Genomic DNA, 18626 nt, shown 5'->3' on the forward strand with positions numbered 1-18626 from the left:
ATGCGCCTCTGCCCATTTCGGGTGGCCGTTCACTTTCAGTCCCTGTCTCCTGATCCTCCATCATCATTATCCACAAAAAGGGCAGACATGGCCTTATTATGGGGGATGGACTGTAAAGCTGCACCAGGTAGCCATGCCCAAATAGAGAAGTTCTGACCAAAGGCTGTTTACCGAAGGCTGCCTTCACCAAGATCTAGGGAGCGCATCTCAGGATCAGTGGCCTGTGTCTTCTTCAGCTTAATAGCTATGAAAATCCAGCACAGACCTGTTTCTGGATGTGCTGTTTTATCCAAGGCCCCTTAAAGGGATGACAGGATGCCAAGGCTTAGCTCAGCTCCGTGAGAATGAAAGTGCTCTTCCCTGGGTGGCCTTTTGTGGACGCAAAGGCCCGGTGCTCTGTGATCGCCTGTCCTGCCTTTAATTGGCCCTGTGAGTGGGATACCACCCGGCTCTTCTGGTCCTTTCTCCCGCAGCGCCGCTAAACCTCCCCTCCCCTCGTCCCGCGGCACTGGCGAGGCCCGCACGCCTCTCTGCTCTGTCAGAGCCAAGCCCGCGCCGAGATATGAGGGTGCCTTCAAGTGCCACACAAACAGACAGCCCCGTCTACCTTTTTATAATGAGATCTGAGCATGCTCCGGAGACAGAAGCTGGTGCATTGTGGGCTGGCCGTCGCCCCACCGGAGATGAGAGCAGCTTATGCGATGTGTTAAATCGATCCAGGTCCTGCTTTCTCTCTCTCTATCTGTCCTTCTGCTTTTCTACCTCTCTATCTGTCCTCCTCTCCCTATCTCTCTCTCACTCTCTGCCCCTCTCCCTCTCCTTTTTGCTCTTCTCTATCTTTCTTTTCTAGTCTTAGTGTCTCTTTCTCCCTCTGTCTCTGTTCATCACCCTTTCCTTCTCTTTGTCTCTGGTTGTCCCTCTCTCTTTGTCTCTCCCCTCCCTCTCTCCCTCTTCTTCTTTCTCCCCATCTCTCTCTCTCCCCTGCTTCCCGCACCTCTCCCTCTCCTGGTCTGTCTCTCTGTCCCTCTTCCTCTCTCCTTCCCTCCGTTTCTCCCCCCTTCCCTCTCTCTGTCTGCCATCCTGCTCATTCACTGTCCTCCTCTCACCCTTTCCTTCTCTTTGTCTCTCTGTCTCTCCCTCTGTCTCTGTTCATCTTCCTTTCCTTCTCTTTGTCTCTGGTTGTTCCTCTCTCTTCTCCTCTCCTCTCCCTCTCTCTCTGTATCCCCTGCTTCCCACACCTCTCTCTCCTTGTCTCTCTGTCCCTCTTCTTCTCTCCCTCTATGTGTATTCCCCCTTCCCGCTCTCTGTCCATTGTCCTGATCATTCTGTCTCCCTCTCCTTCTTTGTCTCTCTCTCCCCCTCCCTCGCCCTTCCCTTCTCCAGTCTAAGACAGCAGAGTGGCAGCAGACAGCAGAGCCTTTCCACTGCCTCCGGCTTTTCACTCTTATTTGCGTTTTTTTTTTTTTTACCTTCCGCGTTTCGTAATGAGATTTCCATCCATCCAGAGCGACGGGGAGTGAGGCTATTAGGAGAGTGTCGCTGTGTGCACGTCGCTCCTCCGCGCCGCATTCCGCCGCTTTCCCATAACGCCGTTCCTGCCTGTTTGCCGGCATTAGGAAAAACGCGCTCCTAATGCGCAACCGGGTAATGAAACGCTGATGTTTGTTAATGAAACTCTATTAAAAGCATGGGGGGGGGGCTTTTGGAGGCAGGAAAACATGGGAAATTAGTGAGCCTGAGCCCAAGCCTGTACAAAAGGTTTTTATTGGACATCCGATTTTGGAAGCGGCTGAGCCTATTAAACTGTTTAATAGTCTCCATTAACTGCTGTCAGCCAAAAATATGGAATAATGGGCAACACCTCGGAATGTAGAGAGGGAGGCCACGGCCGACTGGAGCATTTAAAACACATTTAAAAGTGTCATTTTAAAAACCAAGGTCAGGGAGCACCTAGGAAAGCGTCTGGGCAGGTCGGGGGTGAAGGTTCCAGAGCAGGAGGAAGAGAGGCTGTAGTCACACTCCCCCCTTCCAGAACAAAACAATGAAGTGATAATGTTCTGTACATCAACCCCCCCCCCCCCGTATCAGACCCCTTTTTTTTTACATTTATTCACAAGGAACTGCTGTAGCAACAAAGTTATGGTATCTGCTCAGAAATGGCGTCTCAATTGCTTTGCGTCTCTTAAAGGGACGGCGTCTCATCACAGATGACGAGTAAGTCGTTATGAACCCGATGGCGACCGTCTCCGGCGAGTGGCACACAGTTAAGGAGCACCGTGTACCGGGCCGATGTTTAAGGCTGTTACACAGATCCCGGCTAATCTAATCCCCTTTCACCATTCTCAGTGGCCCAAGCCTCAATCTCGCTGCCATAATCACAGTCATTCCGCCCGCAATGAGAGGGTCATTTTCTCAGCGCACCGCTGAGTAAATTACCGGCATGCACCCCGAGTCGGCGGTGAAGGCGAAGGGGCGGCACTGGGGGGCTCTGGTGGGGCGGGGCCGCACACACAGGGGAGTCTCGATGGAAGCGGAGCCTTCCAGAGGCGGCACCAAGCCCCACGTCCTGAAACGGAGCTGCGTTGGTATTCCGCTCAGGCCCGGCCCATCCTCAGCGGTGCTGATGCCACCCTTTCATGTATTTTTCATGTTCGTTAACCACGCTGTGTCTCGGCCTCTTCTCAAGCAAACCAAGCCCTTTCCCCACTCGAGGGGGGGTGGGGGTGTCCTGCTTGTTCTCTCCTCCTCCGTGAAGAGGAGAAGGATTTCCTTTGTTTGGTTTTATTTGGTATCTCCCCCTGGTGGTGCTCTCAAGGCCAACGCACAGCCCTGTAATTGGTACACCTGTCCGGTTCATCCTTTCGTTCATCCCTCCATCCCTGTTTCTCTCTCTCTCTCTCTCTCTCTCTCCATGAGAATATGACTTCAGTGTCTCTGAAGATGCTGGTTACTCCTGCGTCAGCACAGAAACAGAAATAAAACTTGGCAGGCCGGAAAGCTGTAACCCTCCCCCCCCCCCACCCCGTTTAACCCGCTTGCTGGGAGTGCCTCGAGGGCTGGCAGTTTGACCCGCTGCTGGGACTGGCTCTCCGTTACGGGGCTCTGAGGTGACGAGTCTCCTCTGTGCTTGCAGGACAGAGTCCGTGGCTGAGAAGATGCTCACCAACTGGTTCGCCTTCCTGCTGCACAAGTTCCTCAAGGTAACCAAGCTGTGTGTGTCTGTGTGTGTGTGTGTGTGTGTGTGTGTGTCTGTGTGTGTGTGTGTGTGTGTTAACCTGAGGCCTTATTTAAGCCTCGGTGTGTCTTTGCTGAAGCATCAGTCACACCTCTGCCCCCACAGGAGTGCGCCGGGGAGCCTCTCTTCATGCTATACTGCGCCATCAAGCAGCAGATGGAGAAAGGTCCCATCGACGCCATCACCGGCGAGGCTCGTTACTCCCTGAGCGAGGACAAGCTCATCCGGCAGCAGATTGAGTACAAGACCCTGGTACATGTGCGCTCTCAGAGCACAAACACATGTTCATAGACCCATTCTGCATACATTTGCCTTCATATAAATACTCCTGCACTTTGGTTGCTTATCAGAATAGTTAAAAACAAGCAAGTCAATGCAAAGAAAATTTATCAGACAAGTACTGGGCGACATTGCAGCAGGAGGTATTTTAGGGATGCATTTGTGATGGAGACATTTCAGTGGGAGACATTTGAGTTGGAGACATTTCAGTGGGAGACATTTGAGTTGGAGACATTTCAGTGGGAGACATTTGAGTTGGAGACATTTCAGTGGGAGACATTTGAGTTGGAGACATTTCAGTGGGAGACATTTCTAGGAGATACTTTTGTGTTGGAGACATGTCAGTGGGAGACACTTTTAAAGTAATTCTACATTTCTCCTTTGGCTGGAGGTCACTGGGGTAACCAGGTTATGGCAGATGAAAATGGGAAGCAATTCAGAATGTGTCTTAGACTTCGTGATAAACGTTTGCTTAATTATTTTTAATGTCTTTTCCAGTATATTTCTTTAATATGTATACTAAATATTACTTATTTGCAAGAAAATAAATCACAGTTGTAAATCTCACTTTTTTGATGAAAGCTTGCTTGGCTCCAAATGAATACTGATACTGTAAAAAAAAAAGAACTATAGCAATTTATTTTCGTAATGGTTCTGCGTGAGAAGCAAATATCCAGCATTCCTTGTCTACGTCTCTGTAGCTCATTGATACTCCGCGTTTAGCTCTTTTTTCTCACGAGCAAGACACAAACAATAGCCTTTCGATTCTCAGGAGCATCTTCACGGCAGCAAGAAATAAAGCCATAAAAAGAAAAGAGAACCTGTCAGTCGTCTTTTCGGTCCACTATGCTTAAAAAAAGACCACCGGGGATAACCTGACAGTGAACTCTGAGCCTAATGACAGCAGCCTCCCATGATGCTCAGAGCCAGGAGGAGAGGAATCCCACGGATGGATAGGAGAGCGAAGTATGGCGTCCTGTAATCTGGGCTAAATAAAAACCACACGGCTGTCCTTGTCACCTTACGCTCTGATTTTCTGGTCTGTGTGGAACCAGCATCATGATGGGCATTGTGCTCCTTTGCCGGGAATACCTGGGGTGGGGGGGCAGGGAATTCAGACAGTCAGACAGTGTCGAGATGACACGGCACTGATTGCGCTGATGGGAAATTTGGCTCATTACTTGTTAATACCCTGCCAGAACTGGAAATTGGTGTCCCACCGCAAGTGTGAAATTAGATTTTTCGGAAGCCCGCATGTGCGGAAATAGCCTCTTAGACCCCGACGTTAGAGGACTCCCTCACAGCCTCCGTTCTCCCTCCTCCCCAGATCCTGAACTGTGTCAACCCCGAGAACGAGAACAGCCCCGAGATCCCAGTCAAGGTGCTCAACTGCGACACCATCACTCAGGTGAAGGAGAAGATCTTGGATGCCGTCTACAAGAACATGCCTTACTCGCAGCGGCCGCGAGCCGTCGACATGGACCTGGGTGAGTTGCTGTGACGACGGCAGCTAACTGCTAACTGCTAACCGTCCCCGCTTAGAGGCTTGGGGCGGACCCAGACTCTCGGGTCGAGCCACATGACCCAGGTAAGGGCCGGCAGATGGGCCTGTCAGCGGGTGGCAGGAACACCATGGGCGCCCCTAGCCACCCTGGTCCAGTGCAATCCCCCTGCTCCCAAGGCTGTTATCTCCCTCTTCAATGGGATCATGAAAGAAACAAGCAGGGAACAAAAGAAACCCCCTCCCTTCCCCCGGCACCCCACCGTCGTGCCTGTCTCGTCTCCGCACTCTCTGCTCGTGCGTGCCGTCCCCCACAGTGTCTCTGTCTCTCCATTGCCGTGGAGATGCGGTCCTCGGAGGTCGCGGCGCCAGGGCGATGGAGGGCCGAGGCCATGTGGCTGGCAGAGCTGTGAGGTCCGGCCAACAGAGGAGAAAATCGATGATCACTGTCCGCAGGGGGGCCTGCCGCCTGCCATCTTTCCATCAGTGTCCTCGTTATCCTGTCATTATCTGCCACTCCACTTCTCTTCCCCCCTCTACTGAGCTGTTTTCCTTTTTTGTTATCCAACGTATGCATACACCCCTCAGCCCCTTCACCACGGCATGGGCAAGCCATGTACAGCAAGGGTTAGCACAGGGGCGGGGCCATAGGAGCACTGGCCCCAGCTAAAAGCTGATTGGCCCCTGGAGTGCCCCCTCCCCTGTCAATCACTGATTCAAAACATATCATTAGCTAATGATAAGGTTGCCCCCTCTGCATAAACGCACCTCTTATGCCCCACCCACCTTAAAAAATCCTGTAATCACTCCATCTGCTGTCTAATTTTTAGTGTTTTTAAAGTTGATGTAATATACCTTGCTTTAACTGGTTTCTGTGGGTTCTGACCCAATACGGAACTGACCCAATGCTTCTCCTCGTCTACCACCAGAGTGGCGCCAGGGCCGGCTGGCACGGGTGGTGCTCCAAGACGAAGACATCACTACCAAGATAGAGAACGACTGGAAGAGACTCAACACCCTCCTGCACTACCAGGTGAGCCTCCGGAAAACGCAGAGGCCCCGCCCACATGGTTACCAAGCAGAGGTGGCCCAGTAGGCAGATGGTCCAATCGGCTGAGACCCGGGATCAAAACAGGTGCTACAATGTAGCCTTTTGTAGTTCTTAACGGTAAGACATGTGGCGAGTGTTATCCTAAACCAGAAGGTTGTCGGTTCAGGTCCCACAGAGATCTTTGCCGCTCAGACCTTGAGCAAAATGTCACACTTAATTCTCTTAAGTATAGATGCCAAAAATACGTGCGTGTCAGCGAAGCAGAAGGATGTGAATGCTGAGTGCCCGTGTGCCTGAGGTCTGTCTATTAGCTGGGTCTTTTTATAGCCTTAAATCGTGAAAGTCATGCTTTTTCCTGAAATTAAGTGATAGTAATTATGCTATAGTGTCAGATTATGAGTGCTGTTAAGGTCAGAATCTGCGTCTGGTGCTGGCAACTGGGCAAAGTGTAAAAACAGAGTGTGGCGTTTGGTGCTGTGTTACCGTGAACTTGAGATGGTTGACGAGCCCCGCTGAGGTCTTCCTCCCAGGCTTGCCGAAAACAGTGGGTGTGTTTTTTGTCAGATGGACAAAAGCTCTGTGAAGTGGTGCCCAAGGGGGCTGCAGTATGATTCACACTCTCTCCAAAGTCAGGCCCATGTGGCCGACGGTGACCCCAACCCTCCTGGAATCTATAACTGATCCCGTCCTACGCGCTGGGACTGCTCTCTTACCTGTTACTGCGGCAATTAGCCACACTCAGCTCCACGTTTGGAGCCAAGCAGCTCCTCTCGGCCTCTGGGGGGGTCACAAGTTTACATCCCACTTCCTGCACTGGGCTTCTGGGACCCTGGAGGGGGGGTTAGGGGTTCTAAGAGTTCTTGATTCATTTAGCTTTGGAAAAGTGGCTCCCTTATGCTGCTTGACTCCCAAAGGTATGGGGGGGTTCAAGAAAGCTGGGGAAGGGAGTTAGCATGCTGGGGGGGGGTCTTTTCCAGGGGTCTCCTTGCAGGGTTGCAATTGAAAGCAGGGTCAACCTGTCCCTGGAGCAGCTGGGGTTAAGGGCTTTGCTCAAGAGCCTAAAACATTGATGATTAAAATTAGCATTGAGCACAAGGAAATTAAAAAGTAAACATGTGCTGGAAGTTTTCATACATCCATTCATGTTTTCCAGAAATATTTTATTGATCCCAGAGGTCATTAGTTTACGACTCCCGAATTAGAACCCAAACCCACAACCCTGAGACTGAGTCTTCTGCTCTAACAGTTGAACTTGCCGGGCTGTTAAGACCATTAGCCAAAGGCTGTTGAGGAAGGGGGGCGGGGGGTCCGTAGATGGGACTGGCAAGACATGATGGCCCCATGGCAGGAACTGAGGGTGCTGGGAGCAGGTGCTGGGGAGAGAGGAAGAGGGAGGGAAGAATGGGGGTGGATTTGGAAGCAGAATACGCCAAGCGGGAAAACGGGGAGCAGCTGGATCAGCAATAAACTGTAGAGCTTCCCCAGTAATCGCCCCCCCCCCACCACCACCCGCAGTAGCTCCCTTATTTTGGAAACGATCTCTTGTGTAGATATGCTAATTCCCACCTTTTTATTCCCACCCAAAAAAGCATCAACAGACCCTCAGCACGCCAGCATTTATATCTTAATTCAATCACTTCTGTGACACGGCCTGATGATCGAGGGAATCTTCAAAGTCATTAATCCCAGTCGGAGGACGGGCGATATGAAATACCGAGTGTCCGACCGGCCCGGATTCTTATCTCCCCGCCTTGATTAGTCTCTTGACTTGTCAAGGATTCTTTGATCTTTTTTCGTGAGTCTCCTTGTCCCCCCCACACACCCCCCCACCCCCACCCAGACACACACATACACACACCGCCAAATCTTTCCCTTTTGTTATCTTCGGAGGTGAGGCTGTTAACCTTGTAGCCGATGAATGGCATTACAGGGGAATCTAGAACACCTTGGGTGGGGGGGGGGGGGGGGGGCTGGGGGGTGTGTAAGCCCTAGTGCTTAGATTCAGTGAATTTCCAATTTCAAGGTTTGAGCGGCATGGGAGATAGGCAAAGCAGATTAGAAATTTAAATAAAGCATCGGCGAACATGTGCGTGTGTGTGTACCGTGGGGGTATGATGCTTGATTCTAGGATTTTCTTAAGGTGGGGGGGCATAAGAGGGGCCATAATTCATGCAGAGGTGCCAGTCAATGGTATGTTTTGAATTGGTGTTTGACAGGGGACGGGACACTCCTAGGATCAATCACCTTTCAGCTGGGGCCAGTGTCCGTAGGTGATTGGTCCCTCTTCCTGTCAATCACTGATTTAAAATACAGATGCTCCTCTACTTACGAATGAGATACTTTCCGAACAGCCGTTCGTAACTTTAAATGTCCGTAAGTCGTTATTCAACATCATCTTAAGCGTATACGCAAGTACAAAGGACTAGGATGCTGGGAGTTCGCACGCTATGTTGCTGCGCGGTGGGAGTAGCGGCCAGAAGTCGTACTAGGCGGAATAGGCGCGCAGGAAACAAACTGATGCTGCGGACAGGAAACAGGAGCCCAATGAACACACTGTGGACTTACAGTCCTCTTCGTTCGTGTGTCTGAAAGTTCGTAAGTAGAGGAGCGTCTGTATATCATTGGCTAATGATAAGGTTGGCCCCTCTGTATGAGTTATGGCCCCTCTCATGCGCCCCACCTTAAAAATATTAGATTTGCCCCTGGTTCTGTAACAGCAGGCAGGAAAAGGCCAGCGTTAAGGTTCAGGGGAAATGCGTGGGCAGTCGCAAGTCAGGACCACGGGAGCCGGGAGCTCTGAGGGCATGAAGTGAGGGGTGACACCTGCGGCGCGTGACCCCAGGTCAGACGCCCACATCTTGCTCGGTTTCACAGCTCCGGGCCGCTAACAATCTCCCTTCAAATTAGTGTTAAGTAAGCTGCTGTCGCACAAACGGGGAAGCTGTTCTCGCCGATGCTGTCGGCTCGCACTTCGTCCGCAGCCAAAAATCCTCCACAGCCCAGGAAGGGGAAAGCAGTGACCCAACGGGACGACATCCGCAGGGTCCTAAACACCCCAAGGTTTGAGTCTCCCACACGGGGCGCTGAGCGAAGGCCATTATTGGAAAGGGGGTGTGATCCCAGGTATATTACACATAAATGAAGGAGAGAAAAAGGGAAAGAAAAGTGAGGGAAGTGATGGAAGAGGGACACTGGACTTACGTGCTTAAGTAAATCCAGACAAAAAATATCTTAGAGTTTACGCTAACGAGTGCTCTTTAGTATGAACCTATACAAAATTTTTGGCTTATGTGTTTTTTGCAGTAAGGTGCCTCAAACGGTATGGGAAGGTAAATCCGACTTATGACTTACATAAGGGTTTGTGCAGTGGATTACTAGCAGTAGTCGCAAACTGCACCAGCTACTCTTCACAGTCTGAAAATAGACAACCTCCAGTGCCATAGTCAGGGGTGTATACAGGGGCGGGACCACAGGGGCACTGGCCCCAGCTGGAAGCCCATTGGCCCTAGGAGTGCCCTCTCCCTTGTCACTCACAGATTCAAAACATACCATTGGCTGATGAGAAGGTTTGGCCCTCTGTATGGATTACGGGCAATATAATGCCCGCCATCTTAAAAACAAGCATAGATTTGCCTTTACGTGTGTCCAGAGATTCACCGACATCCCATCCAGAGTGATCTTGCTAGGATGGGTTCCAGACTAATATCATAAGCAGTTGTGTGGATAATGTGCACCAACTGACCAAACAGCCAGCTGGTGTGTTTTCATTTGCTAACAGCAGACATCCTGGACCCGTTTCTGAATAATAAGCCAAACACTATTCCTCAGTGCAGCAGGGAGGCTTTAAAAAGGTCTCGCGGACGAGTGCGCAGGTAGCTAATGTTAGCCGCACGGCCTGCGTCCGCCTAATTACCCAGTTTAGCAGCCTAACAGCTGCTTTTGAGGAAGCCGGCTACGTCGGCGGCGAGGAACCTGGTTTTTATATGCGGCGCTTTGTTTTATTGTTCAGTGTAACACGGCTCTGACGCGGAAAACAAGCCCTTCATCAAACACGCGGCCATCTGTTTATGCTAATGAGCGGCGGCGTGCGAGTGGGCGCGGGATTTGTCAGGCCGGCCGCTTGGCAGCACTGCTGCCCTCTACCTCCGCTGGAGCCAAGCCTGAACATCAGTCACACGGCATCCGTGGGTGGTGGGGAGGAGGGGCTAAATCCTGCTTCCCCAAACAAAGCCCAGCTTGCATTTTGCAGGCCCCGTCAGATCCAAATTTAAACAAACATACTCCAGTCTGCCCTGTGCACAGGAGTCAGGACTGGATCGCATCCATCATGCAGAAGCGGGTATTTGGTACTGGAGCCCGTCCCGGGAAGGGGGGGGGGGTACAGCCTGGATGTGATTCCTGACCACACACACACACGCGTGCATAAACACACACAAACTCATTTGTATTCATATCTTTGTGGGGACCGTCCATTCATTTCTATGTGCAAAACCCCAATCCCAATATGACGAGCTTAACCAATACCCAGCTCTATCCTTAAACATAAGTCACCAAACAAAATACAAGTAATTTTTTCTTTTGGCATTTTTAGGTTTTTGATTCTAGTGATATATTTTTAGAAAAGTGAGCTCCCACTTGGGGTGGCACAGTGGTTTGCGCTGTTGCCCCCCACCTGTGTCATCGTGGGGGTTTCCTCCAGGTACTCTGGTTCCCCCCCCCCCCCCACAGTCCAAAAACATGATTGGCTGATGGGAGTTACCAAATTTTCCATAGGTATGCGTGCGTGAGCGAATGGTGTGTGAGCAAATGGTGTGTGAGCAAATGGTGTGTGAGCGAATGGTGTGTGAGCGAATGGTGTGTGAGCGAATGGTGTGTGAGCAAATGGTGTGTGAGCGAATGGTGTGAGAGTGAATGGTGTGTGAGTGAATGGTGTGTGAGTGTATGGTGTGTGAGTGAATGGTGTGAGAGTGAATGGTGTGTGAGTGAATGGTGTGTGAGTGAATGGTGTGTGAGCGAATGGTGTGTGAGTGAATGGTGTGAGAGTGAATGGTGTGTGAGTGAATGGTGTGTGAGCGAATGGTGTGTGAGTGAATGGTGTGTGAGTGAATGGTGTGTGAGCGAATGGTGTGTGAGTGAATGGTGTGTGAGTGTGCGCTGTGATTGGTTGGCACTCCATTCTGGGTCGTTCCCTGCCTTGTGCCCATTGGCTATAGACCCCTGTGGCCCTGAATAGAATAAACAGTTTCAGAAAAGTTGGTCCCCACAACTTAAAAAAAGGTTTTTATCACACTGTGGGGACATTTGTTAACAAATACAGTATGTAACCTATACAATTTTAAGACCCCAACTAACATTGATAAACATAAATAAACATACAAAACAAGAACCTTGTAAGACTAGCCAATGGCCAGAAGTGCAATGTAAGAACGTCAAGAGGCATCAGGCTAGTAGAGGAATTCATGGAACAGGTGGGTCTTCAGGTGTCTATTGAAGGTGGAGAGGGAACTGCAGTATGCAGAGAAAATCCGTCCGACGCAAGAACACACCAGCTGCACACGCACACCGCGAAGGCAGGACCCGACGCCATTTCACGGAGGGAGCATCTGAGCCACCCAGCCACTAGGACTGAATTAAATCTACAGATCTGTCCTCTGCTGTTTCATGTGGCTACCCTTGTGTCACAGTGCACCTGAGGTCCGGCTCCGATACCAATCAGGGGACAGAGGAGCAGAGACGGCGAAAATCACGTCTGCTGGCTCGTCGAGCCGAGCCTTATCGCACGTGGCTACAGATCATTCCGGAAAGGGCAAATGCACCTGCCCCTGTCTTTTCTGGTTTTATCCAGGGGCACGGAAAGGGGGGGGGGGAAGAAGGCAGGTTTCCTCAATCAGCCAGTTTCACCTTCCTACCTGTGCCCCCTAGTGTGGCCATCGAGGGAGACTCTTACAACAGCCAGGCGGGTTAACAGCTGCCAGGGCTCATCAATGAATGGAAAGGAAGCCCCCCCCCCATATCCCAGGTGGATTTTCTGGGCCGGGCCTGACCTTTTGCCCCTTAGTCTTCAGAAGGCTTCACGCAAAGCAGTGATGTGCAGGTGTGGGGTTTGGACAGCATGGGAGAGAGGGAGAGTGTGCCCCGGGAAGAGCGCCACGCGCAGGATGCATGTGAGCCGCGCATGCTGTCGAGCCGGGCTCCCGTCACGGGGCCTCCTTGCCGTGTTTAATTATACAGGGACCATTAAGACTTGGGGCCATGACATCATGGGGGCTGTTGGACATGACTGGCGGCACGTCTGCCCAGTATGGCCGGGATGCAGCTCTCATTAAGCGGGCTGCTCAGGGACAGTGACGTCGCTGGGCACATGCACCCTAGCACAGCAGCACACACACACACACACACACGCAGCACACACTCACACACACACGCAGCACACACACACACACAGCACACACACGCAGACAGACACACTCACACACAGACCTGCACGCGCACTGAGTCACATGTGCGCTGTGAACGTGCATTAGCATTTCTCAGTTCCGCCATTGTTAACGCAGCGATATGGCAGCCTTTTTGACGAGAGAGAAACCCCCCCACAAGAGGGAAATAAATAGCGCGGTGAGGGTTTAGACCAGGGTGGGGGGAGGGGAGGGGCACCAAAAAGCTGGAGCGGCGAAAGTAGGAAAGCGGAGCCATTCATAATGTTAAATGCTGCCTTTTTCCGAGCGTGTCACATGCGTGTAATGGGAGGGTGGGGGCGTCGGGGCTCATTGAGCAAAGCGGGGAGATGGGGGGGGGGGGGGGGGGCACAGTGGGACCACTGCATTTTTTTTGGGAGGCTCCCCTTTAATGTGAAAATCTCAGGTTTATTCGATTCTCCTGGGGAGTGCTGAGAATGACCCCATCCCCCCCCCCCCCCCCGCCTCCGACTTCAACTGGGGGAGATTACTGAGCGAGATCAGAGAGGCCTGAAAATTCTCGCACCAGGGGGCTTAAATGGCGTGGACTACGCCCCCCCCCCCCCCCCCCCCAAAAGATGTCGTGTGTTAAAAGCGGAGCCACATAATGAAGGCACAGGAACATTTACTCGGGGCGTAGAAGGATGGTGCTGCAACGCCCGGCTGTAACGTCAGCATCGACGCATCCTGGGTACCGGAAGACGGCCACTTCCCAGCATCTCAGGTGGCTTCGTGTCGTTGGCGATGGAAAATTCTGGACAGATTCCTCGCCTTCTTCCCTCCGGTGTTCATACACAGCAGTGCCCCCCCATCCCCAAGTTCACCCCTCCCTCCCCCTCTCCTGCAGGTATCTGACCGCTGCGTGGTGGCACTGGTACCCAAGCAGACGTCGTCCTACAACATCCCACCGACGGCCAGCATCTCCCGCACCTCCATCAGCAGATACGGTGAGCGAGCCCACCCCCACCCCCCCACTGTGTGTCCACCTCCCACGCTGCGCTGCCCCTGGTGGACGACGAGGCGTCCCAGACCACCAACGCAGGGCTGAATTGTGATGGATTCTGATCCTGGGTCAGTCCCTGAGGGACCAGCTTGAAGTTCTATATTCATTTCCGATTTCTTTGGTCACATTCGTTTTCTCTTTTTTGTTTTGTTTTGTTTTTGTCCATGGCAGAAGCTTGCTTTCATCTTCCCCGTGCTGTTTGTGCTGCAGTTTACTGTGCAGGCTGCGTCTTGGCCGGCTGAAGCTCGAGGGAGGCCGCGGGGGTGGGGGGAGGGGAAGTGTTGATTTCGACTTTCTCGTTATTTTTCTCCCGCTAAGAATGATAAAGATAATTCCGACAGCGAGCTCGGAGCCAAGCCGCGATGGTCTGACACGCAGCGCTTCCCTCGGCGGGGCCGTGCTTAGCGGGGCCGGGCGGCGGAGACAATCATTAATTATTCGGTACGAATCACGCATGGCGGGAGTGAAAGCTGAAAAGGAAGTCGACCCCAGTGGGGGGTTGGGGGGCAATGCAGAGGCTGGGGGGGGGGGGCATGAACCAAGCGGCAGTGCGGTGCCCGGCCGAACCACGCCTGGTGAAACCAGCTCTCATCATTCATACCATTACCAGATCATTCCACCGTAAATCTTTACAGTGCTGTGAACGTCCGTGTTGTACAGGGGACGTGGGGGCAGAAGTGCTCCAGCTTTTTTGTTTTATTTATATGGCCTTATGTTTCTGGATTTGCTGGCATCGTGTTTCTGGATCTGCTGGCATCGTGTACCACACAGCAGTGAGACACAGGGGGTGCAGTTGTGCCAGGGTGACTCCCTGACATCCTCCCCCACCCCCCTGCCATGGACGCGTCACACCCCACCCGCAAGCAACACCACGAGCACCCCATGGAGAAGGCCAATACCTCATTCATAGGGTGGATTTTCGGTTCCCTCCCTATTTGTCCGGCACATCGAACCCTCATTTCAGGACCGTTTCCCTAGCGACCGCCGCCGAGACCTTCGCCTTTGAAAATCCACAATCCCACGAGGGGCTCTGACGGCTCTGGGAAAGGGACACTAATTGGTGGGCGAGGAGGATCTGGTGAGGGTTCCTGGCTGGGGGGGTGGGGGGTGCAGGAGACCCCCGCTTATAAGAAGCCTTTTGATTGGTCGCCGCTGTCTGCGAGGGAGACGTGTCATGTGTCACTCGCACAATGTTTATCCGTCCCGTTGCTTGAGCAGAGATGCATGACTGAGGGGCATGACAGGGCCGTGCTGTCGTGGGCGGAGCTAAACTGCGAGCAGGCCAGTGCCCTTGTGGCCTCACTCTTATATAAACCGCCTGCCAGTGATGCTCCTTCTTTTCTGCAAATATAAGAGTTATCAGGCTCTGCAGTTGTCTTACGTGGTGGAACTAATGTGAAGCCATTAATTTTCCGGACGACATAGAGGAGACGTGCCAGGGGTCCCAGCTTTGTAATGAGTGCGTGAGGAATGAGTGTAATTACCCAGTGAGTCGTGTGTGTGTGTGTGTTTATGTGTTATGGGAGCAGTGTGTGATTTAGTGGGTTAGGCTCCTGTACTTGTGATCGGAATGTCGCTGGTTCCGGTCCCAGGGTCTGCAAAGTGATTCCACCATTGTGCCCTTGATCAAGACCCTTAACCCCTAGTTGCTCTGGGGTGACCTTGCCTCCTCCCAAAAAAAATTATATAAATAGTGTGTAAAAATATGTGTTTTTACGTGGCTGTGCTTAGTAAAAAGTTACAGGGGCTCTCAGGGGGTTCTGGGTCATTTTGCTTGAGTTCACATTCATCCCGGCCTCCCCCCCACAGACTCTTCATTCCGCTATACGGGAAGCCCAGACAGTCTGCGCTCCCGAGCCCCCATGATCACGCCGGACCTGGAGAGCGGCGTCAAGGTCTGGCACCTGGTGAAGAACCACGAGCACGGCGACCAGAAAGAGGGCGACCGCGGCAGCAAGATGGTGTCCGAGATCTACCTGACCCGCCTGCTGGCCACAAAGGTACCGCCTCTGACGCTGCCCTGTTCCCATGGAGATTACTTCTGCTGAAGCTAGAGGGCAGTTTAATCTCAGAAGTGCATTGTGGGATTGGCGCCAGTGCCAGTCACCCCGAACAGGATACGTTAGCCTGTCATAAACAACGCCGGCTGGCTACTGCCCCCCACAGATGGCCAGGAGCACCCTGGCTTACTGGTTATTGTCCTGATTCCCCCACCCCCAGGGCACGCTGCAGAAGTTTGTGGATGACCTGTTCGAGACGCTCTTCAGCACGGTGCACCGAGGCAGTGCCCTGCCCCTCGCCATCAAGTACATGTTCGACTTCCTAGATGAGCAGGCAGACCGTCATGGCATCCACGACACTGATGTCCGCCACACCTGGAAGAGCAACTGGTATGTGGGGCCATCTTGGAAACTGCGTGCAAAAGACATCCCATTTAATTGCCTTTAGTGTTCGGGTTCATTTTTCCATGTTCTTGCATTGTTAGCATAATTATAATGATATAAGCACAACAGCTAACAGCTCTGTATCTTATGCGACTCTGTGACATGTCCCATCTTCTGCTACGCTGCGCTGTCCACACATTAATATGATGCAGCCCACCGCCGGGTTACTAACAGCCCCCTCCCCACCACGTCTCCTACAGCCTCCCACTACGCTTCTGGGTCAATGTGATCAAGAACCCACAGTTTGTCTTCGACATCCACAAGAGCAGCATCACGGACGCCTGCCTCTCCGTGGTGGCCCAGACTTTCATGGACTCCTGCTCCACCTCCGAGCATCGACTGGGCAAGGACTCCCCCTCCAACAAGCTGCTCTATGCCAAGGACATCCCCAACTACAAGAGCTGGGTGGAGAGGTGAGGCTTTTCAGTACAGTGGCTCCCAATACCACCCAATCCCTATCGCAATACCGCCCTGAGACACTTTCCCGATACCATCCCAAGACCCTATCTTAGTACCACCCTGAGACCGTATCCCAATTCCACCCCAGATCCTGTTCCGATATCGCCCTTAGACCCTGTCCCAACACCGCCCCAAGACCCTATCCCAAGACCTCCCTGAGAACCTGTCCTGATACCGCCTCAAGACACTGTTCCAATACCACCTTGAGACCCTATCCCAATACTGCCACAGGTCCTATCCCAATACCTCCCTGTCCCAGTACTCTCTGAGACTCTGTCCAGATATTGCCCCGAGACTCTGTCCCAATTCTGACCCAATGCCGCCCCAAGACCCTGTTGTTTTGTGTGTCCCGATGCAGCTCAAAACAACCTTAAAATGAGAGGCGGCTGGTAGATCACATGACGACAAGATCATTTCTGGGGTGTTACCTACTGGGCTGCCATACTTGAATTTATACCATGGCGCCCTTTGGTACTCGAATCCGATTGGTCAGAAGATTGTCGATTAATTTTCTATAACAGCACACATAGCTCAGCCAGGCAAATCACAATAATCAATAAAAGTGCTATTATAATCTTGAATTCTAACTAACGTTACTTAAAATTCCAGACATAGAATGCAATTTGAAATTAAAGGAAAATTAAGCCGAAACATCTCATCATTGGCAGAATAAAGTAATTGCACTAATAAATGCACACATGAAACTGTCTTTAGGTACGCCAAATGTGTGGTAACCATGATATAAGTTGGTTAATGCACTCCAAGCCGCTCATTATACATTTCTAAACGTACTCCACTGTACGTCGGGTGGTTCTTCGCCTCTACAGCCTTGTGTTTAAGAACGTATAATGCACAGCTTGGCATGCACTAACCCTTACATATTTACTGTAAATAACCCACTTGAATGACTGCCTGTAATGACCAGCGCACTGGAAGCTTCTGGATAAGCTTAACTTAACAGGCTTTCTGACTGGATCCAGTAGAATGCTTAAAGGCACAGTGACCCTGTCTGATGTGCATCCGACCTGTGTCCCTCCCCACCCTCCCCCAGGTACTATGCCGACATCAACCGGCTGCCTGCCATCAGCGACCAGGACATGAACGCCTACCTGGCGGAGCAGGCCCGCCTGCACTGCTCCGAGTTCAACATGCTGAGCGCCCTGAACGAGATCTACTCCTACGTCAGCAAATACAGCCAGGAGGTAAGGCGCGGGCCGGTCATGTGACCGCAGGCAACAGGCCAGACGGGCAAAAGATATATGTGAAGTTGGGCCAGGTCTGGAAAGCTGAAAAGCTTAGTAAAACAGCCGGAACAGCGGTGCGGTGAAGCAGCGGGTCCAAGTTGCGACCCACTTCCATACCAGTGAAGGTGAGCTCAGGTTGTGGCTCAGATGCAGAGGAAGCCTCTGGTCGCACTCTCCGTGACAGTCCCATAATGCAGCCGTTACCTTAACTGCCGTCAGGGCTTCTCGCAGGAGCCATCGGCTCGACCTTTGCATCAGGCTGGGTGTAAAATGCAGGTCTTCCAATACTCAGAGTGCTTCTCCCTTCCATAAGCCGCCCACTCCGTTCCATACCTCTCACAGCTTGGGCTTCTATTGGTCGGGCTCATTTGTTCCCCCACCGACCTCCAGGGGGCGCCAGCAGATGGGGAAGCTGGAGGGACACGCTGCACCTGCACATGGCAGGACAGATTAATCACCCGACGGCATCAGCAAGCGAGAGCACTTTAGCAGATGAAAGGGAACGGGGGGGGTGGGGGGAGGTTGTACTACAGCTGATGCCGTTGCCCTGAATGAGGGGCATCCTTTGCCACACACCCCTGCCGCCCCTCTTTCATCACGCTGAAGCCAAAGAGTGACGTAGCCGCACACAGGATTTACACAGGATTTACACAGGATGAAAGGGGTGCGCTGTCAAGCTAATGACAGCTCTGCCTTACTGGGCTGATGTCAGGATGGAGTCATTGCCATCGACTTCTCCACATTGTCCTTATTGATCTGTTTCCTGCCGTTTTTTTCTTTGATACTTATGGGAAAACATCGAAATGGATGGATGTCACACAGTCAACAATCTCATACTTCAGACGTCATATTAGAGGGAATAAAAGGAGATTCGGCCCAGCTTTGAATGCAGCTTGACAAATGCCACCGTTGTGCGGGAACAGAAGGGCACGGATCGAATAGTGCAGGAGTATTA

At 52.1% G+C, this 18626-nt stretch overlaps 1 protein-coding gene across 1 annotated transcript in view; it reads left to right on the forward strand.

The window, feature by feature from the left end:
* Positions 1-18626, forward strand: part of plxna2 (plexin A2) — a 132318-nt gene that overhangs the window by 109704 nt on the left and 3988 nt on the right. The window contains exons 23-31 of the mRNA XM_072713588.1: positions 3134-3200; positions 3341-3487; positions 4842-5001; positions 5945-6048; positions 13369-13468; positions 15334-15524; positions 15745-15914; positions 16169-16381; positions 17479-17629. Coding sequence (XP_072569689.1) covers positions 3134-3200; positions 3341-3487; positions 4842-5001; positions 5945-6048; positions 13369-13468; positions 15334-15524; positions 15745-15914; positions 16169-16381; positions 17479-17629 — 1303 coding nt within the window. The remainder of the gene's footprint in view (positions 1-3133; positions 3201-3340; positions 3488-4841; positions 5002-5944; positions 6049-13368; positions 13469-15333; positions 15525-15744; positions 15915-16168; positions 16382-17478; positions 17630-18626) is intronic.

Source organism: Paramormyrops kingsleyae, chromosome 6 (genome assembly GCF_048594095.1).
Source record: "Paramormyrops kingsleyae isolate MSU_618 chromosome 6, PKINGS_0.4, whole genome shotgun sequence".
Taxonomy (NCBI): domain Eukaryota; kingdom Metazoa; phylum Chordata; class Actinopteri; order Osteoglossiformes; family Mormyridae; genus Paramormyrops; species Paramormyrops kingsleyae.